The following is a 27899-nucleotide window of genomic DNA, read 5'->3' on the forward strand; positions in this document are numbered from 1 at the left end:
CAAACTTCCATTTATCTCTATGTGTATGTAGAGCTGTGAGAGCAGAGGGACTTTAAGTTGGAGTAATGCGTAAAAGAGGCAGCATGAATTTAGGTTTCACTTACTGATTCTGAGTACCAAATTAAATTTTTAACTGCAGGTCTAACTGAGAAATTGTGGCTGGTCCAAGGTCAACTAGTGAGCTAAATAGGTATTTGAGCTTGGCTTTCCCCCAATCCAAGTTCTTTACTACTTCCACTATCCCATGCTTGTTCTTAAGCTCCTACTCTAGGAGTTGATCTTGAATTTAATACCTGAACTAAGTCATCTTCTCTGACATTGTTGCTTTGCTGTTCTTTAAGTAACACTTTGGTCTGTTGAGAGTTATGACATAGCCAAACATCTTCTGGAATATTCTGTTGGCTCAGAGCCATAAACATTTTTAGTAGCTTTGAGGTTTTTTTTACAGTATATGTTGAACTGTTGGTTCCAAGAGGCATAACTTCCATCTGTTTCAAAATGCAGCTAGAAGGCTTTTACATGACACAGTTCTATGAAGCTTTGTTCTGTCCCAGGTAGCTGGGGGATGGGGCTGTAGCTGAAGCGGGGGCTTCTGCTAGTCACAAAATCAAGGGCTGCCAGGTCACATATCTCTAGAACTAGGAAGCAATGGTCAAACAAAAGTTAGCAAGGTCAGACAAAGTAGAGGGTAAGTTCAGAAAAACAAGGTCTGGCAAAGTCCAAAAGGCAAAGAAGCAGCCCCGGATAGCTCCCAAGTGGCATATAGATAGGCTTGAACATTGCTCCAACTACCAGAAACCCAGATGGAGCCTTAAATGGGACTGCAGCTTCCTTTGAGCAGCTAGTCCCAGTCCTGATAGGGGCCTGTTCTTAAAGAGGCCCAGCCTATTTTCAGAACTATGAAACTCCAGTGGCACAGGGGAGGCTGTGATTCTATTACGGCCTCCGAGCTGGAGTCCTTTTGAATCTGAAGATAGTAATATGACTTCTTCAGGCTGGAGGGGTGCTGGCATCACAGACTCCTATGGTGCAGGAACTTCAGTATCTTCACTGGTAGATACTGGATGCCTTTTGTGAGCGCCCACAGAGGTGCTTATGGGCATAGTGGCCATGACCATCAATCTAACCTTTAAAAATGTTTTCCTCTAATAATTGTTAAAATATTCTTCTTGTCTTAAATCTTCCATCAGAAAAGCAGTGTGACTGGATAGAATTATGGTCCTCTGGCTGGTACAACAGATTGCATTGCCTGTATTTGCTTGGTACTTTTAAACTTTTAAAAAATATTTGAGGCTTTACTGCAAACTGCGGTGGTGACACAGGCACTTTCCTGGCCATCTCACCCAGAGTGCCTCACTCTGAGAAAGGAGCCCTTTGGCCCTTCCTAGAGTGAGGCAGGGAGGAGGTGCAGGGGCAGTGGAGACTGTGGGTGTACAAAAAACGTGATGATAGCAGCAGTAAGGCCAGGCAGACAATGAGGCAAGCAAACAAGGGACAGGGGGACAGCTTTTTACTCCCCCGCACCCTGAAACAATTGTCTTAACATGCCTTATGCCCTCCCCCATTCTGTGGGTTCTGTAGCTTGAAATCAGGTGATTGGTGTTAAAATGACACTGGTGTCATGGTGAATCCCACTTCCTTCTGAAATTAACACTTATCCCTCAAACAGCCTGTCAGGTATTCAAGAGAAATCTAATCCTCATATGGATTATATTGGTGCTCTTTTATTTTAATGGTGTACTGCCTTTGATCATGTAATTGGCTGCATAAGCAAAACAAAGAGTAAAAATTGTGAATATTTTGTGGGATTTCTGCATTCTGTGTTTTTTGCTTGTGTGTTTGCTACAAGAATGAAATTGAACTTTGATGTGAGCATATCTTTCCTGGATAATTTCATTTCTCTGCACGTTATGATATCTTGAACTATGGTGACTATATGGCTGTCAATATTATGTACATGGTAGCCTAGTTGACAAGCCAATGTGTCCTTGAACCTGCCTTTTCATTTTTCAAATCAAGAATGAGAAACCTTTAAACAGCTTAAGTGTCAGCACTTTCTGCAGCTGACAGGAAACTGATATGCTACTTGGCCCTTTTCAGTGGGTGCTGATATACCAGTGGCATGTAGCTCAGACCAGAAATGCCCTTTGCATGGGTACTTCTACAGCTGGGATGGTGGTGACTGGGGACAGTAGTAGTGTCTGCCATTTTGTAACAAGTTAGGATAGTCCATAGAAAAAGAGATCATGTGCTGCTTGAGTGGCTACTTTTATGTGGGTGTGCTCTCCCCCAAATTCCTATGTCACAGCCAAAGCCTGTTTGAGAGGAAAAGATTGTATCACTCTTCAGCTGTCAAAACACTGACTTGTTTAAGGGGTAAAGATTAATGAAAGCTGTAACTTGAGCTGCCTGATGTAGGAAATCTAATTAGTAAGGGCAATTAATTCTGTCACTTTGGGTTTTTAGGATACCCCCCTCCCATTCAGGATTGCAATAATATATTTTGGATATACATTTATTCCTTTTTACTCTGAAACAGGAAAGATATTTAACTGACAGCACTTATGAGGTTTTAAAGTGGAGGAATGTATAAAGTATAAATTTGGTGAGTGTGGCAATTAGGTTATTAGCAGCTAGTATTGCATATAGGTTAAAAAATTCTTTCTTTATTTTGGGGTGATGTGCGTTAAGATACCTGATGTGCCTGACAACACTTCTTCTGTTTTCATTGAAGATAACAAGATAGCGTACTGTTCTCATTGTTAAAGCATAATACAATTATGAAGCACCCACCACCTGTTAGTATAATTCTTTCTAAAGGTCATTGTGTGGTGCCTTGCTGTCTGACTTTAACAGCCCTATATCAGGTTTGTTGGCTACTGTTTTGTGTGGACAAATGTTTGATGAAAGAATGTGATATTAATATCCAAAAGAAGTAAGGAGGAAGAGATGAAATGCACTAATTTATTACATTATTTATGATTTCTGCTATGTTGAATTTATTAAATAATTTAGACTTGAGAAAGATGTTTAGTAAAGTTTCTTACAGTAAACTGCAATACTACTACCCTGCAATCTAAATTGTGCCTTCTCTGTTGTGTTTCAAATTCTTTCCTTCTTTTTTTGCAGGTTGTGCGTAATCACCTTGTGTGTATTTAAGAATAAAGTAATTGTAGTACTTAAAGTTTTTCAAAATAAAAATCTAGTTCTCTAAGAGCAACATCATCAGAAGCAGAGCTCATTTTATATTAATCTCATGGTCAAAACTGGGAGAAAAAGCCTCTTGAACCCATAGTTAAAAGTACCAAGTATCATTAACAGTGAATTAAAGGCTGAGGAGAAACAGGATGTGTAAATCATTTAGCCATTAACCTAATGTATTAGATTTATAAATCCCATTACTAGAAGACCTTTTTAATTTCCATTGAAGTCTGCTATGAACTTGATCTCGCTAATGAAAAAACCATTCTGTCTAAACTGTTACTGAAAAGGTATTAGTCAGTTTTAATTGAGTTGTATTAAACTTGCTTATACAATAGTATTAAGATGTATGCAGTTTGACCACATCTTAATTAGCTTTGCAAATCAGTCAGGTGATGAGTCACTCTGAGCTGAGTTTGATTTTTTTTTTACACATTATACCTGCTAAAGAGGATTTTTAAAAAATTGAGCCGGGGGGGGGAGTTTGCTGGTATAAGCTGCTGAGAAAATACACCACCAGTGTTAAAGGTGGCTGATTAGTTTCTAGACTCAGTTTAAAATGTTGTCATGGTCAAGCCATTTTTTAAAGTTGCTAAGTGGCCTGAATTTTAGTAAGAGGTCTCAAAGAGGTGTTTTTCTTGACACATGATATTGACTTTTAAGAATGTAAACTTTGTAAAGGAATAGGGAAGTGTTAAACTATGTTCCAAAAAACCCTCTTAGAGTGCAATGGTTGTTTTGAAATCAGTTTATTAGATCTTCAAATAAAAAATTTAAATTTGCTTTGAAGGCTTGTCAAATTGTTGAGGAGTAACTGAGGGATTCAGAAACGTTATTAATGTTTTGGAAAGCTGCTTTTATGATAAAGTAGTCGGAATTCTGTACAAATGAGATAACAGTAGGTCTAAATGACAAATTAAGGATTTTTAAAAAAATCCTCAGCATGTCTCTTGCAGTAATGGATTTATGGAGGAAGTATGTTTTAGGTGGATTTGTAATTAAGGTTTTTCCATTAAAGGAAATAAAATCTGTTCCTGTAGAGCAGTATCTTTCTGTTCAAAGTAGGTGGATTGAAAGAGTAGGAAAACGGAACAATTTTAATCTGATTTCCCTATGACAAGCCAGTATTCAGAATGGCTTCCTGTAGTGTAAAGTTCAAAGATTAAACATTGTTTGTTTTGCTAATCTTCAGTGTATTCTGACTTTTAGCAATTAAAAAGTGAATAAATTATTTCACTTCTCAGGGTACTGTACAGTACATACAAAGAAACCAAGTGAGTGAGGGTTTTTTACCTGAATAAATGAAGCTGGTGTAAGATAAATATTGAAATGTATGTATATTTCACATGGAGTCCTAAATTACTGGTTATTACTGGTGACCTAAGCAAGATCAGAGACTAATAGCTTCCTACTATAGTTACTTTTTCAACAGCTTCTAAAGAGTTCATCCTTAGCATTTATCAACTTACTCCAAGAGTTATAACTATCAACATTAATTTTGGTTACAGTAGTGCATTTCTAATTCAATTCAAGGACTCAGATTTTCAATAACAATTGGATTCTACCCCGCATATATTTCATTTTAAAATACTGTGAACCTTATCCAACAGTTCAACATTTTCTTCCGTCTTTTTATATTTTGGGTGGGAACTGCCTTTGCTTGTTAGTCACAAGGCACCACAATTACTATTATCTGAGAGGCAGTGGGGCTTTCTCTAGCCTTCAGGATTGCCTCTTCCCTGCAGTGAGGGAGAGTTTGCTGATAAGTGCCTGTCCTTCCAAGCCAGCCCTGCCTAGCAAAGGGGAAGCAGGGTTCTGGTTGTGCTATTTTGTGCACTCGCTCACTCTTCTTTCTCCTCCTTTCCCTCCTGTACAGACATGCCCTTTTTAGTGCCCTTTACATGCAAAGGAGAAAAGTTTTTTTGTGGCACTCATGGGCACTCCTCCCAACTTTTCCTTAAGCCTGAGACTGGAGAAGATCTCACAGGCCACTCCAGTTAGTGGCAATACCACCTTTTGGATGCCAAGGCTTCAAAATTTGAAGTAGCCAACAACTTTCCTTTAGCATCTCTATTTCCTGCTCTGTCTCAGACAAAAGTTGCTTGTTATCTCTGCCTCCTTCTTGAGAAAGCGATGCTTGTATTTCTGTGCACACTTCACTTTTTATCATGGCCAGTGGGGCTTGGAGCTGGGTTTTAGTGCTAAAACCATTTTCAGAGAAAGCTCTCCCACCTTGACCTTTCCTCAGTTGGGCAGATGTAGTGGTTAAGGAAAGACTACTTAAAGCTTTTACCTAGTTCTTTCTGCTTTGGCTTCACAGTTTTGCAGTGGGACTAAGGAAAAGCAGCTTTTTTTTGGCTAGGCAATGCCAGTTAACATGCAGGAGGAGAAGCTCCTGTTGAAGGTATGATGGGAGTTAGATACCCTGGATGCCGAGAGGATGTATACCTCCTGAATTCCTCTTGAAGTGGGTTAAGGGCCTTATTGTTCCAGAAGGCAAAGGTATTGTCTCAACAGATTTTATTTATTCATTTATTCTACAGATTTATAAACCGCTTTGTAGCTAGAAGCTATTGAAGTTGTTGTTATTATTTATTATATCCCACCCTTCGCCCAGGGCAGCAAGTTGTGTACAATAAGATAAAATGAAAGGAAAAATAGAAGAGAGAGACTTTAAAAATAAACCCATGTCTACTGCTGTAAAATTAATATTTCATAAAATGACTGGGTCACACTTCAGAGAAAGTCTTCCTAAAAACATCTTCAGTAGCTGCCTAAGTATCAAGACACTAGGTGCCTATCTAATTTCAGTTGATAACTGATTCCAGAAGCCTGGAGCTGCATTACTACAAGCTTGCTTTCTAGTACAAACTAAATATATTATTGGGGCATGCAGTAGTGCCTCATCTGAGGAGTGCAGTTGCTGGGCAAATATATAGGGAGTCAGACAGGTAACCTGGTCCCAAGTTGTTAAAAAGGGAGTGAGAAAGTTCCTGGTCACAGTGGGCCCCATTCCTGCTCATAAGAGCCACAAAAACCATAAGAGCAAGCTTTTCTACAGAGTAGATCTAGCTACATGCACTACAAAAAGCACCACAGCCCCTGTAGAGGTTTTATTTACAACTGAGCAGTATGCAGATTCTGTTAAATAGAATAAAAATGAGATTCTTCCATCTGTAGGTCTGGATTAGCTTCTACTCACCTCAAGCACACACCTAACAGAGCACAAGCTAGTAAGCAGTGTTTCACTGATGTGTCTGGGCATCTGGAGTCTATATCTACTTTTTCTAAGACTACACCAAAGGGTAATTATCTGGAAATGGAAGGTCGGATTGCGGATAGCCTGGTTGTGGAAACCTCTCCTGGTGAATTTGTGGTTTCAGTTGGCACTTTAAGGGAGGAAGGGGAGCTTTCAGGGGAAGAGGCAGAGCAGCCAGAGGCATCCTTGGACAAACTCTTCCCTACAGAGCTTTTCCTCAGGCTCTTGGCTAAAGCCGTGTGTATCTCACAGCTTTGCTGCAATTCTCAGGAAGGGAATAGAACTGTATCTTCTCTGTCAAAGGACCAAAATGGACCAGTCCCGTCATGCTGAAGTCAGCACATTGTTCAATCAAATTCTGTTCCCTACCAGAAACCACCATAAATTTATGGTGACATGTCTGTAGTGTCTCTTTCCTTCATGACAGTAATTTGTACTGAAAGTGAAGGTGGATTTGTGACAAGCATGTGGGAAGTGGTCCTGAAGAGACACTTTGAGGCCACTGTAGCTGCACTGAGGACATCTGCCCCAAAGTGTTTTTTGCTAGAGCCAACTACTCCTGGGCCAAAAAACTGGCACTGGTTTGTGTCTAAAGCAGTCAAAGATGGGCTAAATACTATTTCTTTGGCTGCAGCATTCTTCTGACCCTAGAAGGTTGACCCAAGGTTCAGTCTCTATTGCTGGGCATGCCTTTTCCTGGGCCAAGAAGTTTGGCAAAGTCATAGAACAAGGGTGGGTCTCCAGATATGATATGTATAAAGTGTATATTTGTTGTGGAGATGCTGGGGATATCACCAGGGTAAATACTTGAGGGTATGTCTTTGAGTATTCAAAGTGCTATATAAGTTCTATGCAGCAGTTTTATTGCTATTTAGCTCTGTGTGTCTCAAGCCATTGCCAGCACATCTATGCATATAATTTTAATGGATTATACACTGTCTTGCGATGCTTTCATGAAATGTGGTATAGAAATAGTTTAAATAAATAATGTAAACCATAGATTTCAACGTTTCCTATTTTCCCAAACAGTGGCATAAATCTGACCACCATCCATGTTAATTTAAACTAAACAGATTATTATTTGCCTGCTTCATTCTTGCAACCAGACCTTGCATCTTTTTGTCACACTGTATGCATTTTACATGCTTTTCTTTTTACCTGTAGATGTCTTTAAAAGATTGCCATATAGGGCCTTCTTATGGCCAACATCTATTTCAGTTTGCACAGTTAACAGTGCAATCCTGTACATGTTTTATTCAGAGGTCCCACTGAGTTCAAGAGGTAAGTGGGTATAGGATTGCAGCCTGAGTATGGGAACATGGGTACCTTAACACTGGCCAATCTTCTCTTCTTTTTTTCATTATTGCTCCTTTCTGCTTTACTCTGGCTTGGCTTAGCCCCATGCTTACAAAAAAAACAACAGAAAACAAAAATTAAGTGACTGACTGATAGATAAAAGTAGGTATGATAGTTACTGGGCAGACTAGAGCACTTTATTATCATCAGGTGAAGAGGAAATGCCTGTTTGATAGGTAGAATCTAAATAATCATATTTGAGAAAAGATAAAATGGGTTCTTCATTTACATAGAAGAGCCTGTACTAACCCAATGTATGTGGCAGTATTGATTTCAGTTTAAAAATTAACTGTAGGGCTTGTCAATACCCCCCCCCAAGTTACTATTCTACAAATAAAATAAAATACTAGCCTGCTGGATGCTGGCAGAAGAGATACATAAGAGCACCAGTTCTATGCTGGGTACAGAGGAGAGGGGGAGCACTTCCTCCCTTTCCCATCAGTCTGCTCATTCACCTGCCTGGAATTCCTGATTGCCTGTGGCTACCAGGCTAGTGCTTAAATACAAGGCTGGGTTAACATGCTTATATTCATATACTTTAATTTTAACATAGTATTTTTGGAAAACAAACTTGGTAATTACAACTTTTAAAAAAAGCAAGTTTTAAAATTTAAAAAACACTTAAAAAAAGTCATAGATTTTCCATGAATAGGGAACAGGAAAAAGAAACAAACTAAAAATCTCAATGAAAAATGGGTTGTGAGCTCAGAATTTATGCACATTTTGGATGTGTGGTCATTTTTAGATTAAGAGCTACGGTAAAATCTGATAATGATGTAGTGGCTACTAAGTACATTTTAAACTGGATGGATTTCAGAAGAATGAGCCATGATGGAACAAATACAGTTGTTCTGCTGTAAATTATGTTGCAGTGAGGAACAGGTGAATTCAAATGAAATATAAAATAATTACAGAAAACAAAAAGGAACAATTTTTTATTCTCTTGGTTTCTTTTTCCCAATCTCATCATAAAACTCCATTTCATTCCACATTTCTAAAAACTGCTAATGATTGATATGATCGTAGTGCTGTCATTCTTAACAAAAAGTCACTTTTGTTCTAGGTATTTTAATAGATTCCCATTAAACATGTATTGCTGACTGAAATATTGGCATGAAGGGCTCTCACTGGGCTGAGCCCGGGAATTAAGAAGTCAGGAAATCAGCTGCTGCATTGCAAAAGAGCCTTGTGTGACACAGGATCTCCTGATTGGGGGGATCATTACTGCTATTATGACTCTACTTGCGTAGGACTTTTGAATTTCATCTGAATGTCAGTAATAACCCTCTTAGCAAATTATCCTGAATAAAATCACAAAGGCATTTTATATAATAGGTGTTGAATTACTGGATAGATTTGCTAATTAAATACTCTTTGTTCTGCTGCAGTTGACATTATGGGGTAAGATCTTGAACAATTATTCTCAACAGCTGTACTTTGTTAAGGGAAAAATTAACCACAAAGTTTATTTTTTTACACTTGAAGTTGGCAGATTTTTGAAATGTGCTTGAAAAAATTCCATCATCCAATTGGTAATGAGAAGATAAATATGCAGGTGTTTCTGTGAAATATGATAACTGCCAACTGATCTATTAATGAATTTAGCAAGCCTTTACAGCCTATTCCCTAGCTGTTGGCACTTACAAGTGATTCTTTATCAGAATAAGTAATATTAATATTACACCTGTCACTAGATGAACTTTTACTTGTCTTGTGACCCTCTTGTAATTACCTATATTTGCTACTGCCCTTATGAACAATTGAAAATCCTCCCTGTAATGAGTCGTTAGTTTCTTTAACAGGCTAACTCTGTCAGAAATGTCTTCCCAGTTACTGATTTATGACTTTCAGGGAACTAGAAATAATATATTTTTTTAAAAAACAAATTGCCTGGGGAGTGTTATAATTTCTTTATATTCAGCTAATATTTGATATTTTCTTTAAAATACAAGCCTCCATGCAAGGTGTGTGTGTGTGTGTGTGAGACAAACTGGTTGGAATCATGCTGCCTTTTAAAAGTAGACATTTTACTCATACACAACACAAACATTCTGACCTCTAGGTGGACAAGATTGAGTAGTATTACACCCTCTTCCTCTATGTAAGACAAAGTAAAAATACACTTAAATAGAATGTCATAGTATCACCAAACCTTTTTGGGATGCACTGATTCTTATAGGTACTTGGAATACATCTCTAGTATATTGTTTCAAATGAGTTTTGCTTTCATGTTTGTTTTGGTAATCTTTTGGGCAGGTCGTAGTGTTGTATTACCACAGTCAAACATTGATTTGGTAACTGTATGGCCTTATTTGGTAAATCCAGAAATCTAAAGCTTATTCCTTGACTGGTATGTTTTGCATATTGTAACTTGTAGTATGATCTCATTAGAATTGGTCTTTTTTTCTTCTTCCAGATTTTGATGCATACTAAGGAGATGGTACAGAAGGTAATAATAAACATTTTCATTATATAGCAACTCTGAAATAGCATATCTGATTATGTATTTTTTAATTAAATTCTACTAAAATGGTAACCCAAACAATTGTAAGCACTTCTCTGGGTGCCTAGTTTACAAATGTAATTCTTGCTAGTGGATTATAGCTCCCCCCATGTTAGGGGAGGGGGGGAAAGCAGATGTGATCTAATCCCTGCTTGAAGCCTGTGCTTGAGTATTTTAGACAAATTAGTAACAGTGCTAATTAGAGTTTAGTCACAGGCCAGTAACTGTGTGTTCTAATGTCCTTTGTTGGGACTGATCCCCACCCCAACCCCAGCATCCACTTTTTCTCTCTCTTGTAGACTTGGAATACAATATTTATTTTCTATGAGTGGGATAAAAGGAACAGCAAGAAGAAAGAAAATAACTGCTTGTGGTGTTCTGTGAACACTTACATAACAGTTTGTGCAACTACTTGCACAGTGTAAGATAAGTAAGTGCACAGTAGTAAGATAAACAGCAGTTCTCATGCTTCTGTTTGCACAAGTTATGCAAGTAGAAAACACCTCCTTGGACGTACTTTCCCTTTTGTCATGCAATATTGTAGTGTGAGGTGTAAAACAAGGGTTAGTATCCAATGCTGCTGTTCTGCTAATTCCGCTGTTCCAAACTTTCCCCTCTTCTCCCCTGAAACTCCCCGCACACCCTCAAAATCTGCTCCAGAGGGTTGGAGAACTCTCCAGAGCAGATTTTGAGAATATGTGGGAAGAGGAAGTCCCTTTGTGTGAGTTCTGTATGTGCAGTTGTTGGATACAATCCAAGGTCATGTGTTTTAAAAATTACATAAGCCTTTTCCTCCACTTGATTACTGGTATGTGGTTTAAGAATATTATTATTTATCCTTCCACATTGGGTTGGTTCACATGTACCACAGGCAATAGTTGGGCCTATGGAATATGCCCTGTACTTGTGTGTTTCCTCCTTCTCTTTACTGTGTTTAATTAGTTAGGTCCTATTTTGTACCAAGTTACAGTCTGCTGTTACAACTTAATGGGAAAACTGGTTTGAATTTTCCCTGTAGGATTCTTTGCAATCATAGGTTGTCTGTGTAATAGTACTCAGGGGAGGTGAGAGTGTGCAAGCATAGGACTTAACTCCATAACACCAAATAGTGGTTTGATGTTGTATGTGAACAGACCTGAGAATGAGTTCCCTATTCATATATATGAAATCTACTTTCTGTTCTTCTTGTCAAAGATGTTATGTTAGACTTTTGGCATGTCAGTGTCCAAATGCTGGTGTGTAATCTGTTATTTCCTTCTCCCCTCCCCAGATGAATCTGGAAGTGATTTATGGTGATACAGACTCCATTATGATAAACACAAACATTACCAACCTGGAAGAGGTCTTTAAGCTAGGAAACAAGGTAAAAGAATCTTAAGCTTTGTTGTAACTCCATATACTTCTTTGTTAAAGATTTATATTTCTAAGAAGTCTTGTTTAAGTTCAGGTAGTGAACAGTGACCTTGTTAACACCTGCAAGCTTTATACGTAGTAGCTGGTAGAGACTTTTTATGAAAACACTTTTTTCTAAAACTACTTTGTGATAGTGTATGCCAGTGTTTCTCAAATCATCAGTCTCTGTATCTCTTTTGTCTACAATGAACAGCCTCCTTTGTACTTACTTCAACCTCTATTTGTGAATGAGTTTCAGTATTTAGCACAATTTGAATTGCTATTGTATGACTTGTTAACTACTTCTCACAAGGGTAACATATGCTTTGGAAGATATAATCTTATCTAAGTTATAGTTCGTGAAAGTTGGACAGTACATGCCCTGGTCACCTCTCGTTTGGATTACTGTAATGCGCTCTACGTGGGGCTACCCTTGAAAACGGTCCGGAAACTACAACTTATACAAAATGCGGCGGCTCGACTACTTACAAATTGTCGTCGCCGGGAGCACATAACTCCAGTGTTGTTCGATCTGCACTGGCTTCCAGTTGTTTTCCGGGCCCAATTCAAGGTGTTGGTATTAACCTTTAAATCCCTACACGGTCTTGGCCCAGTTTATCTGATGGAGCGCCTCCAACGCCACCAATTATGCCGCCTGACAAGATCAGCCACACAGGGCCTTTTCTCAGTCCCGCCAACTAAAACAGCTAGGTTGGTGGGGACTAGAGAGAGGGCATTCTCAGTGGCGGCCCCCACTCTCTGGAACTCCCTCCCATATGATCTCCGGCATGCCCCTTCCCTGAATGTATTCCACCAGGCCTTGAAGACCTGGCTTTTCAGACAGGCCCTCGGGACTTCCGGGGAGGGTTAATCTCTATGACTAATTGCCTATTACTCTGAACTGTCATTGTTTTATAATTTTTATCGTTTGTATTGTATTATTATGATGTATTTTATTGTAACTGAGTTGTACGTCGCCTAGAGTGGTCACTGGCCAGATAGGTGACACATAAATTAAATTATTATTATTATTATTAGTGAAAAAAGTGGATTAGAAAAAAATCAACTCCTTTGAAATGTGGTGTTGGAGGAGAGCTTTGTGCATACTATGGACTGCAAAAAAGACAAATAATTGGGTGTTAGAACAAATTAAACCAGAACTATCACTAGAAGCTAAAATGATGAAACTGAGGTTACCATACTTTGGACACATCATGAGAAGACATAATTCACTAGAAAAGACAATAATGCTGGGAAAAACAGAAGGGAGTAGAAAAAGAGGAAGGCCAAACAAGAGATGGATTGATTCCATAAAGAAAGCCACAGACCTGAACTTACAAGATCTGAACAGGGTGGTTCATGACAGATGCTCTTGGAGGTCGCGGATTCATAGGTTCGCCATAAATTGTAATCAATTTGAAGGCACATAACCAGAAGTAGCTATAAATAGATATAGAATAATAGATATAGTTATAAATAGAAGTTTTGTTTAATAACTTAATTTCACATAGCAACTTAATTTCACATAGCACCTTAGGATGTCTAGATACCATTTCAGTTAGGAAGGCAAGTCAAAAGTTTTCCTATATGGAATATTCTGTTAAGAGCGAAAGCAGTTCTTCTCATTAATGCACATAATTTTGCCACTTGATCTCACTAGCTGAGAGAGACAGGCCCTCTGAATACCCTCTATATCAATCACTTCTCTGCTGAAGACAGCTAGTGTTTTATTTTATATTCACTATTACCATTTTAAGTTGGTATCCATGTTTTGTATGTTAAGTTTTAATTAAAATGTTAGTCTTGTGTTTAACATTGGGATGACACCTCATTCCTGGATTTACATTTTATCAAGTCTTCCAAGGGAAAGGCCACTTTGTTTCCTCAGACAGCTCACAGAGCAATAGATTGCTCAGAGCTCCTCTCAGTTTTTTAAGCTTTGATCTTTCACAGGTTTAAGGTGATCATCAATTATTGGACTTCAGCTAGTGTGGTAACCTACCTATTTATCAGAGTTGGAACATGATGCTAGACTAGCAGCATGGCAAGGAAAACAGCTGCAGAGAGATTATCTAGACAACTGCAGCTCACCTGAGCAGTGGGAAGGACTGTAGCTCAGTGATGGAGCACATGCTTTGTATGCAAAGAGTCCCAGATTCAATTCCTGGTATTTTTAGTAGGGCTAAGAAAGACCCTGCCTGAAGCCTTGGAGAAATGCTGCCATGCCAATCAATGTGGACAGTACTGAGCTAGATGGGTCAATGTTTTGATACAGTATAAAGCAGTTGGCTACGTTCTCAAAGATGCTTAGTGAGGGCAGGTGCAGTGGTGCTAAGTGCATGGAAAACAGCATTGTCCTACCTCCTACCCCTCCTTATTGGGCAGGAAGAGTTAATGCTATGGAACTGCCATCCTGCCAAGCACCCAGAAGCTCTGGGATACTGAAATTGCTAGCACTTGGTTAGGAGGAAATCCTCTTTAGAATTGGGCTTGAAGAAAAATGTCATTAAACCCAGGTTTGTGGACAAAAGTGTGTTGGGAGTTTTTTTTAATCAATCCCATCAGTCTTTCTTCCCAGACCTCAATGATGCAATGGGTAAGTGTTCTTAAGAGATGAAGGGGCTACCCCTTCAGAAGCAGGTGTTAGATCCTAGGCCAGCCTTTCCCAACTAGTAGGCCACCAGATGTTGTTGGACCACAATTCCCATCTTTCGTGACCATTGGCAATGCTGGCTGAGGCTGATGGGAGTTGTGGTCCAACAACATCTGGTGGCCCACTAGTTGGGAAAGGCTGGCCTAGGCACACTCCTAGGTGCAAACCGAGGCACAAACATAAGAGAGGTATGTGGGTTCTGATCTAGAAACTCATCTTCAGACAGCCTTTCTTCTCTCTGGTCCTCATCTTCTTCCTTTCACTCTATGCTAGAAGCATCATGGATGCAATCACACCAAACTATGATCTAAGGCTATCCTTAGCAGCATTGGAAAAGGAGATGGTTGAATTCCAAAATTATCTCTTTGAGGAAAGCTGCTATGGTTTGGGCTCAGGGCATTTTAACAACTAATTTCTTCCTTGATGGCAAAGAATGGGAGAACATTTGAGGAAGAGCTGAAGCAGATCTTTGCCAACCAGGAACATCTTTTTTTTGCATCTGTTTTCCTTGAAGTGTTAGCAAAGGTGTACTGCATACTGCACACTGTTGAACAGCAGACTAAGTCAGAGGATCTCTGCTCATCCCAAGGAGACCAAGACAGTTTTATTTCAGGGCCCTTTGAAAGATATGGAAGGCAGAGTGGGCAAATCCTTCTTGCTGTCAGCTCATTACCTAATAAATAAACTTCCATTTCTGTTGAAACTTTCATTTCTGTTGATGAACATCATGTAGCTACTGAAGGTGCCAATGGTAGATGCCCTCATGGCTGCAGTTGTACCCACTGCAATCATTCCTGCAGAGAACCTAGACAAGTGAGTAGAAGCAGTCCTCTGTAGGGTCTTGAGGAGCTGCACTTCAGTCTTCTGTGCTTCAGTCATCAACTCTGAATTTATAAGAGCATTGGTCAGAAAAGTTAGTTGGAATTAAAGATGGACTGAAGAACATAACAGCCCTGCTATATCAGAGCAAAGGCCCATCTAGTACAGCATCCTGTCCTCACAGTGGCTAATGAGAAGCCTATAGGAAGCCCACAACCAGAACATGAGCACAACAGCACTCTTCCTATTTATGTTATCCAGCAACTGGTAGTCAGAGACATATTGCCTCTGATACTTGATGTAATATAAAGCTATCATGGCTAATAGCTACTGATAGCCTTATGCTCCATAATTTTTTCTAATCCCCCTTCAAAGCTTTCTGAATTGGTGGCTATCACTACATCATATGTTAGTGAATTCCATAGTTTAACTATGTGCTGTGTGAAGAAGTGTTTCCTTTTTGTTTGTCCTGAGTCTTCCAACATTTAGCTCCACTGGATAACCCCAAGTCTTTTCTGAGAGAGGGGGAAAAACTTGTCTCTATCCTCTTTCTCCACACCATACCTAATCTGATACACCTCTGACATGTCTCCCCTTACACACAGTTTTTCTAAACTAAAAATCCCCAAGTGTAACCTTGTCTCATAGGGGAGTTGTTTCAGCCTCTTGATCATTTTGTTTTACCATATTCTGCTCCTTTTCTAGCTCTACAAAACCCTTCTAGAAGTGCGTTGATGAAAACTGTACACAGCATTTCATCTAAAATTTCACCATAGAATGTGGTTTTATTTTCAATCTCTTTCCTAATGATTTCTAACAAGGAATTCATCTTTTTCACATCTGTCACACACTGGGTTGGCATTTTAATCAAGCTATCCAACATAATTAAAATAAATAATAATTCCACATTCTCCTGTGCAACTAAGATGATTTCAGGTGGGACTTGAGCTCCACCTTGTGGTGGAGTGGCTTTTTTTAAAAACCAGAAACGTACAGAAAGGAGAAAGAGCAGAAACTCTCAAAAGAGTACAAAAACACAGAAACACATAAATGGAATACAGGCCTGAACCCTGACGAGAGAAAGTGCAGAGATGACCACATTGGTGAAAGGCAGAATAAAAACTGTCCTCTCTATGTACGTAAGGAAGGGCTAAAGGAGTCTGTAGAATCAATTAATGTGTTATTCTGCCTTTGACCACAAGGTGGAGCGCAATCCCCCCCCCCTCCCAGACCATCTTTACATGAATGTAGGACACTGTTTCACAGTAAGACCAAAGGTCTCATCTCTTCCCTGGTCGGTCATCACCGGTTTAGACTCCATAAACATACATTTGAAGCTACGGTTTTTTTGTCTCAGTGTGGATCACTACACTTGCTTACATGGAACTGCAATTGCAATTATAATGCCTGTTCCCACAGCATGGAGAGATCCTTTTGGAGTTATTCACATCCTTTTTTGTTCTTACTGCCTTGAATAATTTGGTGTTGTCATGGTTGTCGTCATCATCATCACTTCTGTACTCCTTTTTGGCCAAGCCTCCCAAAGTGGCAAACAGATTAATACAAAATAAAATTACAATAAATACAAATTCAAAAGTACAATACAATAATCAATAATAATAATATAAAATAACAAAAATATAGGCATATATCACACTTTATACATTCATGAGTTGCATATGTGCTATCACCACAAACACAGCTGTCATCTACAAACAATTGCCTCCACAAAAGGTTTTTCTCTGGAAACAGCTATAGCTTTGGCAAAGTTCTTACAGCTGTTCTACAGGTCAAGGCAAACTGGTTTCTCAAAAGGCTGCAGTGCTCCAGGTGCAGAAACAGAAGCAGGTGCAAAACAGAAGGGCTGGGGAAGCTAAAGTTAGTATTCACCTCCCAGCCAGCAATAGTCTTATTACTGCTATCTGCCACCAGCAACTGTCATCAGCAAACTTGGCCACCTCACATCTAATTTCAGATCATTTATGAACATTTTTTTCCTTTTTGAGGTGTGGTGACCAGAACTGTACATAATATTCAAAGTGTGCAGGCACCTTAGATTTGAATAAAGGCATTATGATATTGGCAGTTTTATTTTCAATCTCTTTCCTAATGGTCCATAACAGGGGTTGCCAGTGTAGCACTGCGAGTCCTAGTGTGCCCTTTGGTATCACCTATGATATCTGCAAAAGGTCCCCCAAATTCTGCCTTAAAATTCCACAGTGCATGAGAAACCTTTTGCTCTTTCCGCTCAGTTCCTGTTTGCACTGACTCAGTCTCTCCTACATTGAACACACCCCTTCAGATCTTGGACACCCACCGTTTTTCCCATTCTGAACAGAGGAGAGGCACAGAGAGCTTCTGTCTGTGAGCAAGCATGGTGATCGCTGATGTAGGTACTTTTTTTTCATTGAAGGGGGCTGATGGCATGCCCTCATCATTTTATGATGCTGTGTCTTTTTGCTCTTTTTAGTGTGACAGCCATTTTCTGTTTACACACACACACACACACACACACAGAGAGAGAGAGAGAGAGAGAGAGAGAGAGAGAGAGAGAGCGAGCAGCCATTTTATGACTTGCTTCTATGGCATTTTCCCAGAATTCCAAGTGTAACCACTGGTAACCCCTGATCCATATCATGGAATTCACTTTTTTCACAGGTTCTACTGACTGGGTCAACACTTTAATTGTGGCCTTACTAGCAGATGTCCTTGAGAAGGTTGACAGTTTGGAAGATGGGGCAGTTTGCCTTCTGTACGGTGTATGTGTGTTTAATATTTTCAGAGGTAATTGAGACCAACTGTACTTGAAGCTCTTTATGGTGTGTGGTTTGCTATTGCTGTGAAATATATTGACTGTATTTCATGAACTATTATTTTATAGAGCACATGGCAAATAACACCTTCTCTTCCCTTGCAGTCTCATTTTTCAAAGTATGTTTCTCTCCAATGAATAAAATAATGTTTTTTATTTCATTGATTTTTTACATTCATTCATCTTTTACAGATTAAGAGTGAAGTGAACAAGCTCTACAAGTTGTTGGAGATTGATATTGATGGGGTCTTTAAGTCCCTTTTGTTGTTAAAAAAGAAGAAATATGCTGCTTTGGTTGTAGAGCCCTCAGGAGATGGAAAATACATTACCAAACAAGAACTTAAAGGACTGGACATAGTGCGAAGAGATTGGTGTGATCTTGCAAAAGAGACTGGAAAGTAAGTTACACTTCTTTGTGTTTAGCTCTTTCTGCAATATTGTTGAATGGATTAATTGATGGTTTATACCACATCAATAATGAGGCACATTTATTTGGAAGAAAAGCTCACTGAAACAGGAGGATTTTCTTTTAAATAAACATATTTTGGATCATTATGTAAGTATATGTGGTGCTTCACAGAAGGTTATTCCTAGATAGACTGATTCAGCAACGGCTTATACAAGTGTAGTCAAAATGGAGCTGATGAAAATGCTTGACGTCATGGTAAAATAGAGGCAGCCTGATGGAATGAGTAGTGTCAGATGAAATGTGGAAATAAGTATGTGCACTGCCTTGGTTTCCCTGGACAAAGTCTAGGATATAAATACTTTAAAAAAACAACAACAATACTAATAGATAATGTGCTTGCAATTTTTAATGTTCTGTTTTGAGTTTTGTTCTTGTCTTTTGTTGTTGTGCAAAATATAATTTTGGAAGTAGTAGGGTGTGTGTGTGTGTACATATTCACAATCTTACCTTTTGCTGTTATCTGCAATTCACAGCTGCTTTTCAATGTAGAAATAATTGGGTTGTATCCACTGGTGATGCTCAGCTGATGGTAAGACATCCTTTGGCGGAATGGGGAGGTAAGCAATTTCCAGCAATTCCCTGCACTTCCTCTTCCCTGAAATCTGCTCTGGAGAGTTGAGAGGACTGCAGCGGGAGGATGAATATCTGAAAATTGCTTTCCCCCCTGTTTCTCTGATGGAAGCTTTATCATCAGCGGAGCAACACGAGTGGATACAGCACATTGTTCATAAAAGGGAGGTTTGTGAGAGGCAAGGGAGGGAGGCACACTTTATCAAATTTAGCCATGAATCCAAGAAGCCAAACATTTTCCGAAGAGGCCAACAATAGTATTTTTGTCTAGTTCCAGCAGCTATTAGTTGGCAGTGTTACATGATTTAAACGTCCCCTAAATTTTTATTTCAAGCTTGTCATAGCATCTTTAATTAGAATTGTCTTAGAAGTAGGTGAAACTAGAAGTAGCTTTCTTTGATCACCGAAGAGTTAAATACTGGAGATTTTTAATATTTTTGGCATGTTTGAATAAATTTACATTTGAATTTTGAAAATACTTAATGACAAAATTAATCTTTTATATGAGGTGTACACCGCTTAATTATTACTAATGAGCGAGTCAATAGTCTGTACTCCATGGTGCTAGTTTGTTTTAATTGAATTTGTATCTTGCCCTTCCTCCTGAAGGAACCCAGGGCAGCAAACACATCAACAAAATATTTTAACAGCAAAAGCATTCTAAAAACAGTTATAGATAAAAACATTCTTCCATCCAGTGATCTCCGGATTGCCAGAAATAGATGGCTTTAGCCTTTTAATGTCTGGGTGAACAGGAATGTTGTTAAATTCCTCCTGAAAGTCAATAATGAGGGAGGCAGATGCACTTCATTGGGGAGGGCATTCCACAAACGGAGCCACCACTGAAAAGGGCCTTGAAAATACTGGTGGCAGCCTGGTAACGCCTCCTGAAGAATTTTAAGAACATAAGAAGAGCCTGCTGGATCAGGCCAGTGGCCCATCTAGTCCAGCATCCTGTTCTCACAGTGCCAAGCAGGTGCCTGGGGGAAGCCTGCAAGCAGGACCTGAGTGCAAGAACACTCTCCCCTCCTGAAGCTTCCAGCAACTGGCTTTCAAAAACATACTGCCTCTGACTAGGGTGGCAGAGCACAGCCATCATGGCTAGTAGCCATAGATAGCTAGTAGCCGTTGATAGAATTTTGCGTAACTCTACAAGTTCTCAACACAGTAATTAGGAGATGTTCATTCTATTGTTTTTGAAGAACATAGTGAGGTGATTGGGTGTACCGTGTGTTTCTCAAAAATGCATTTTCTTACATGCCTAAACTTATAGCTATATAGTTGGTAAGATTCTCTCTGACCAGTCCCGAGATGCGATTGTAGAAGACATCCAGAGGAGGTTAATCCAAATTGGAGAAAATGTGGTAAATGGCAGTGTTCCAGTAAAGCAATTTGAAATCAACAAGGTGAATAGTATTGTTTATTACTGTTATACTTTAATTTGTTTTAATGGGAATGTCCCCTGGTGTTTATTTCTTGTGTTCAAGGTACTTCATCTTCTTCTAGAAATTGTATGCTATTCAGAAAGTGTTCCTACAAACATTTTAAAATTTTAGCATGAATGAATGAAAGGGGAAAATCTGTATGTTTTAATCAGGGAGGGAGACAAGATTTGTCCAAACTGTGCAGAACTCTTACATCTCTTCCTCAGATGTCTCCGCTGCCCCCCCCAATGGATTAAGGCAGCCTTTCCCAACCAGTGTGCCTCCAGATGTTGTTGGACCACAACTCCCATCAGCCTCAGCCATTGGTAATGCTGGCTGAGGCTGATGGGAGTTGTGGTCCAACAACATCTGGAGGCACACTGGTTGGGAAAGGCTGGATTAAGGTAAATGGATTAAGGTACGCAGTTTGGAACACTACCCTTTCTAGGCATGGCAGGTGTCGCTCCATAAACCCATATTTTAAGCAACATTATTTTAAATCAGAGGTAGGGAACCTGTGGTCCTCCAGGAGTTGCTGGACTACAACTCGCATCATCCCCAACCACTGGTCATGCTAGCTGGGGCTGATGGGACTTACAGATTCCTTGCTCCTGAATTAAGTCAATGTATTTCTGGGCATGTCAAGATTTTTTCAACCTCTGTAGGTAGGGGCATATTTAGACAGAAGGAGGAACAGGTTTGTAGCATGTTGGTTCATTTTAAACATAATGACCTTCCTCTCCACTCTTTCCAGTTTAAATTACTATTGCAGCTAGGTATAGGTAGGGCAGAGGGAAGAACAAGGGAATGTGACAATAAGGGCAGATAGGCTAAGTACAAGGAAAGAGTTTACTTTGAAAGGAAAGGCCTTGCTGTTAGCCAGTTTCTTTCACATCATCTGCTGATCAGATGATTGTTGCATTCCTTGCAACAGTGGAAAAACTATATTAGGAACTATATATTAGGATCACTATTTCAGTTTTGGGGGTTTATTTTTATTTTTGCTTTTTTTTCTTTCTCTTTTTTCCCCTTTTTTTCATAATCCTAAAACTGGCCAATAGCTGCATCTGGACTTCCTACAAGCAGGACTTGAAAGCAGTACACTTCTTTGTTATATGTCCCTAGGATTTGGTATTCTGCCTCTGACCATGGAGGTTCCATTTAGCTGTAATAAGTGATGAAAACGTTTGTAAGACTAATCTTTCATGAATTTGTGTAATCCTTTTTAAAGGCATCCTCTTTGACTTAGTCCTTCTCTTTCTAATCTGTAGTGTATATTTTAACTCAGCTTTTACTTCTCACCTCTATGTTTCCGGAAGGAACGCTAATTGACTAATTCTCTCTTTCAACTTCCTTTTTAATTAATCACCTTTTTGAGAATTTCTCTCTTCTGAGTGAGTGAGATATTATTTGAGCCACAATGGAAGGGATGGGTTTGTCCCTTAGCTTCTTGACATAGTTCTGAATCTCTGCCTTCACTGCTGTCCATGAGGTTTGTTGACAACCAGGAAGGAAATACCCAGGTAAAAATATATAAATAATCCCATTTTACATGTCAATTTATGGAAAGCCATAGCTGTATAACCTAATATTTATGCTATTTCAAATGCTGGTGAATTTTGCAGTAGTTCATTCAACAATTGTTCCTCAGTATCCCTTTTCTCTAACATATAGGCATTGACAAAAGATCCCCAAGATTATCCGGACAAAAAAAGTCTGCCTCATGTCCATGTTGCGCTGTGGATAAATTCTCAAGAGGGTAGAACGCTGAAAGCTGGAGATACTGTATCGTATATTATATGTCAGGTAAAAATATTCAAACTCATTTTATGAAATAAAGTGTTTATCAGTACAGTAACTGAAAATAAATACTGTTGATATATTGTATGCATAATGCTAACTTATATGTACTTTTCTAAATGAAGAAAAATAATAAGCCTTCCCTTATTTTTTGTTTTTCTTTGTATAGGATGGATCAAATCTGAGTCCCAGCCAGAGAGCATATGCCCCAGAACAATTGAAAAAACAACAAAATCTTGCTATTGACACTCAGTACTATCTTTCACAACAGATTCATCCAGTAGTGGCTCGTATTTGTGAACCCATAGATGGAATTGATTCTGTCCTTATCGCAGCATGGCTAGGTTAGTATTGCAGACTAGTATTTATTTTGTGATTACTTTGTAGTAACTAGTGTATGGCAGAGCAATCCAACCCCCAACCCCTTATGATGGGCTGTGGGAGCGTTGAATTGAGTGGAGGTGCCCCTCTGCTCACCTCTGCCAGCTGATCTAGTTAGCTATTAGTAACTTCTCCCTTCCTCCTGCTGAATGTTATCCTTGCTTTAAGCTTACCTTAGACTCTCTTACTGCTGTTGATAGTGTTGGCCCAGTGCAAGGCAGTTTATTTACTTTATTTGTTAAATTTATAGCCTGTCGTGCCGCCAAATGATGCTTGAGGCTGCGATCCAAGAGCAGCTTTGTATTTGCCCATAGATAGTGCTTTCTCCTTCTTCCATGACACTAGAACTTGTGGATATCCAATGAAGCCGAACCTTAGAAAACTCAGACAAAAGAAAGTATTGCTTCAAATGGAGAAGAGTTAAACTGTGGAATTCTCACTCACAACAGGCAGCAATGGCTACTAACTTGGATGACTTGTAAAAATGATTAGACAAATTAATGGAGGATAAGGCTACTAATCCTGATGGATATATTCTGTCCCCACTGTTGGAGGCAGTATGTTTCTGAATACGAGATGCTGGAAACTGCAGGAGGGGAGAATGCTGTTGTACTCAGGTCCTAATGTGATAACAGGACTAGATGGGTCACTGGCCTGAACCAACAGGCTCTTCTTATGTTTTCTTATGATAGTGAAGCCTGTCTGTATCACTTATTTTCACAGTAAACTCTGTTCTGCAAATCTTAGAATGTTAATGTTCCATTATTCTGACCCACCCATACTTATCATCAGGAAAAGCAGAGCATAAATTCAAAATAAAATGCCTAATAGTAATTATTATTAATAATGTTAAAACATTTTCAACTAAGATTAGGATTCAGCATCTCAAGAAGACATAGGCCCATTTTTCATATCATAGTAAGTCTTGGTTATTGATTTACTATGATTTTATTGATCTTGTCTGCTTTGCTCTTCCCCAGGAAAAACAAACAACAATCCCTGGCTTAGCATTACATCCAAACAAGGAATCAAGGTTTGTTTCATTCCTAAGAAACCACTACCTGTAACTAAGGAGCCAGACAAGCTACCATCTTTGGTTCAGATGTAATGCTAAGGCAGGGATCATGGTTTGGTTCCCTACTCACTAGTGAAAGACGAGCAAGGTCAGCATATTGTGCCAATGAGGCCATAATCATTATTTCCTCTTAAGGACTCATTTTTGTGGGGAATGAAGTCTACTTTATGCATATCCCTCAGGGAAGATATGGTTCTGACCTACAAAACCTTAACGAGTGAGTCACTCTCATTGTAGTATGGTTCATATTGTCTCAAGGGAGAGAGATATACAGCAACAGCCATTTGGGGAAGCGTAAATTTCCCATTGAAGACATTTGTAGAGTTGCTACTTGATATTCTGTTGATATATTTGTGAGTCTCCAAACAGTTGTTTGCCTGAGTGGGAGGGAGTACATTTGTTCTTGAGGATAACTCCTCCCTTTGGATCAGTCAGGCAGGCTCTGCATGGATTAATAGTGCCTCTTCCAGAGGAAGGTTATGTCTCTCTCCAGACCTTGCTCTGCCTCTGTCAGCTTAGGATGGGTCTTTTTCTCTGTGCTGGGTAAAATCCCACTTTTCCCAGACCTTACCTTCTCTATCTTGTTGGTTTTTACCTTAGTTGCTCTTCGTCCTTTTACTGTTGTTGTGTTATTTAAAGGGGGAAAATCTTTTTTAATTAGTCTCCCCTGTGGTTCCTCTCCTTGTATTACCCTAATTCCCCTGTTAATTCCTTGGAGAGTGGGGGAGTTGTGGGTTGTTGGCCTGAGGACCATGTGGCTGTTGGGCATATCTCCCTCAGCGGTCTCTGCTGTGCTTGTTTTCAGTGGGACCACCATTTTGGTTGTGCACACGGTTTAGCAGTGGCCTAGATAATCTCCGGCACAACCATCAGCCACCTCCTTCATTTTCTTTAAGGTTGCTCTGGCTAGGTTCTTTTCTTTTCTGTGCCCAGCAGTGATAGTATTCCTTGCTAAGCTCCTCTAAGGGGGTTCGCTAGATGGGCTATTTCCCCGCTTGTTATCAATCTAGTCGGCACTGCAGAGGTGGGTGGGAGCAGTGCATCCTGGTTAATTTCCAGGAGATCTTCTCCCACCCAGACTTTGAGCATGTTTTTTTACTTTAGCCCTCATCTATTTATGGCCCAAGGAGAGCCCATTTCCCTCAGAACAGCTATATTACTTTCTCAGCAATATGTTTGTGTGGATTTGGGATGCTTAAGGATCCATGCGCCCTTTGGCAGCTGCCATTTTGTACAGACCTTTCCTTTTCTGTGTTATGGAGCAGTCTAGATCTCCCTCTACTGGCAGTGTGGATATTTAAGAGATACCCATCTGTCTGGCTCTGCTGCTTCAGCGTTACACAGAGTGTGTTCAGATAGACGTGTGGATTTCGTCTCTCCTTCCAGGTCCAGCGCCAGTGTAGCGGCCAGGGTGGGCACTGGCCAAGGGCCCCTGCAGCTGGGACTGGGAGAGTGGAGCTCCTGCTCTGCAAACCCCACCGGCACCGGGTTGCAGGACATGACCAGATGGTGATGTAGATCGTGGAGTGGGAGATTCACCCTCCCAGGTGACACCATCCCCACACGCACACAGCTGGCACATGCTTAAATGTGTTTAAATATGGTTGCACCATCTATTGCGTTGCTGTATCTGTGTGTGCATGCTTGCCATCACAAAAGGTGGTGATGGTGGTGGCAACTTGTCCCCACCGCCATCTTGGATGATGGCAGGCATGTGCACTGACTCAGCGACGTGACACAACTAGGTGTGTTTAAATTCGGGGTGGCACAGTGGTCTGGTGCCAGCCCTGTCTCCTTTGCCCAGTTCTGCTTGGGGAAGGGGTAGTGTATATTCTAGATGTGGAGATCTGGTGGATTCCTTACTGAGCAAGAATTTCCCAGGTTTGTGTACTGGATGAAAGAATTGATTGCTAAGGAGGTAAAGACTTACACATCTTATCATAGATCTACCAGATCTTCCTCTAGGAAGAAGTATAAGAGTAAGAGTAAACACAAGCATACCAAGAGATAATCTCATAGGTCTTTATCCTCTTGACAACTCTCAGAGATCCCATTCTGTATCTAGGGTTCCTCCAGGCACTCATCTGCCCCCGACAGTGGCCATGCCCAGACCCCTCTATTTATTTAAGTGATCTGGATGAGGGTATTCAGGGCCCCCTAATCAAAGGAGGAGACATTGCCTCAACAACCCTAATCTGGCTTGTCCTTGCCAGCCATATTATTCCAGGGGACTGGGGTGGGATATGCATCCTTGGTTCCTACAGCGCCTCCTGTGGTGGTAGCTTCTGGTGTCACTGTTTTGGAAGAAGCTGATGAAGGTGAGGTATCTGTTCTCGAGGCTGCTGGTCCCAGGGAAAGCATTGGGGGGGATTTATCTAATGAGGAACTGTAGGTGGTTAATACACAGTTGTGCCTTTTTCGGGTTGAGATTTTTCAGCCTCTGTTGTTTAAGACTTGTAGGATTTTGCAGGTTCCTGATGAGAGAGCTGATCCGTCAATTTCAGCTCAGTCAGTTCCCTTGGGGTTCAAGAAGACTTCCATCTGCATCTTCGAAACAGGTGTTTGTTCCTTTTCCCAATGACTTTGACAAGATTTGGAAGGCTGAGTGGGTGCATCCTAATAAACCCAAGATGGTCTCATGGATGCCTAAAAAGTATTATGTTTCCTCTGAGCAGGTCATAAGTCAACTCATAAACTGAGTCTACTGTGGTAGACCCCCGCAGCTGCTCTTGTCTCATCAACCGTCATCCCTTCAGAAGGTGAGGGCGGTTCTAAAAACCCTTGGGCGCAAGAGGGTTCAGGTGGTGCTATGCAGGAGTTTTGAAGCGGATGCCATACCTTTCTGAGTGATGGTTACTGTGTCTGTGTTCTCCTGCACTGTGTTTTTGTGGGCTGAAGAGCTTGGGGCCAGACATGATGTTTCTAAGCTGCTGGTTGATGGGCTTAAGAGGATCTGTCATGCCTCTGCTTTAGCTGCTGATACTTCTTTAAATACATTACAATATGTTGCCACGTCTGTTATGATGGCCCATAGAAATATTTGGTTGCACCAGTGGGTGGTTGATATGACTTCCCAGATGTGGTTGGTGAGACTCCCTATTGCTGGGTATACACTTTTTGGGGACTCTCTGAATGTTCATCTGGTTGAAACTAGGTGTAAGTGTAAGGCATTGTCACAGTTTAAGAAGGATTAGTGTAGGAGCAGGCAGTCCCAGGTTTTTTTGTCCCCCCCCTGCAATTTTCTAGGGGGAGGGGGTTCTCCCCATTTTTATGATGCTGGGGAAGGCAGGACAGACGAGGGGGCCATCAGAGATTCCAGTCTTCTTATTTTGGAAAAACCAAGTTTACAAAATCTACCAAATCCGCCAAGTCTCCCACTGTATGACAGTCGTGGGAACCTTCAGGATTTGCCAGTGGGAACCAGACTTCTGAACTGTGTTGCCCACTGGGGTTCAACAACTTTGGACAGATGGGTTTTAGAGGCGGTGTCTCAGGGCTATGCCATAGAGTTTGCAGCAATCCCTCAAAATTAATTGGCCCTACCCCTCATTCAAGGCAGCTGGACATGCGCCAAAACTATTTAAGTGCCATTCCACCTCTGCTGGAGATACAGGTGATAGAGCCTGTTCCTTGTTCACAGAGGTCAAGGGATTTTCTTTTTTTTGATGTCCCAAAAAACCAGGTGGACCCTTTTACACCTAAAGTGGCTCAACAGGTGGATCTCCAAGAAACACTTCAAGATGGAGACTCTGCAGTCTGTTGTTGCGGCACCTAGAGAGGGAGCCTGGATGACCTTGATAGGCCTATCTGATAGGTATATCTCCAGATTCCATCTGGCTGGCCCATCAGTGCTTACTTTGGTTCACCTACAGGGACCTGCACTACCAGTGTTGGGTGTTGCCCTTTAGTGAAAACCCTTGGTGATGAGGAAAGGCCAAAGTACTGGTAGCCATTGTGGCTCATCTTTACACGTTGGGTGTGTGCATTTACCCATATTTGAATAATATCCTGGTGAGGTTGCAGTCAGTGACTCAGTGTGTCTTCAGGATACCAAGGAGAGTCTGTTGTGTTGTGGCCATTTGATTTGTTGTGAACTCAGACAAGAACTTTGACTCCTTCTCAACTGATTTGGCATCTAGGGTGATGTTGGACACTGCCCAGTTCTGAATGCCCATGACTCAGGAA

General features: G+C 40.3%; 1 protein-coding gene across 10 annotated transcripts in view; it reads left to right on the forward strand.

The window, feature by feature from the left end:
- Positions 1–27899, forward strand: part of POLA1 (DNA polymerase alpha 1, catalytic subunit) — a 314094-nt gene that overhangs the window by 87094 nt on the left and 199101 nt on the right. For all 10 annotated transcript variants that reach the window (XM_061627350.1, XM_061627352.1, XM_061627351.1 and 7 more), the window contains exons 27-32: positions 10233–10265; positions 11590–11682; positions 18188–18393; positions 20308–20440; positions 22133–22264; positions 22428–22602. In XM_061627350.1, coding sequence (XP_061483334.1) covers positions 10233–10265; positions 11590–11682; positions 18188–18393; positions 20308–20440; positions 22133–22264; positions 22428–22602 — 772 coding nt within the window. The remainder of the gene's footprint in view (positions 1–10232; positions 10266–11589; positions 11683–18187; positions 18394–20307; positions 20441–22132; positions 22265–22427; positions 22603–27899) is intronic.

Source organism: Rhineura floridana, chromosome 5 (genome assembly GCF_030035675.1).
Source record: "Rhineura floridana isolate rRhiFlo1 chromosome 5, rRhiFlo1.hap2, whole genome shotgun sequence".
In the NCBI taxonomy this organism is placed as follows: domain Eukaryota; kingdom Metazoa; phylum Chordata; class Lepidosauria; order Squamata; family Rhineuridae; genus Rhineura; species Rhineura floridana.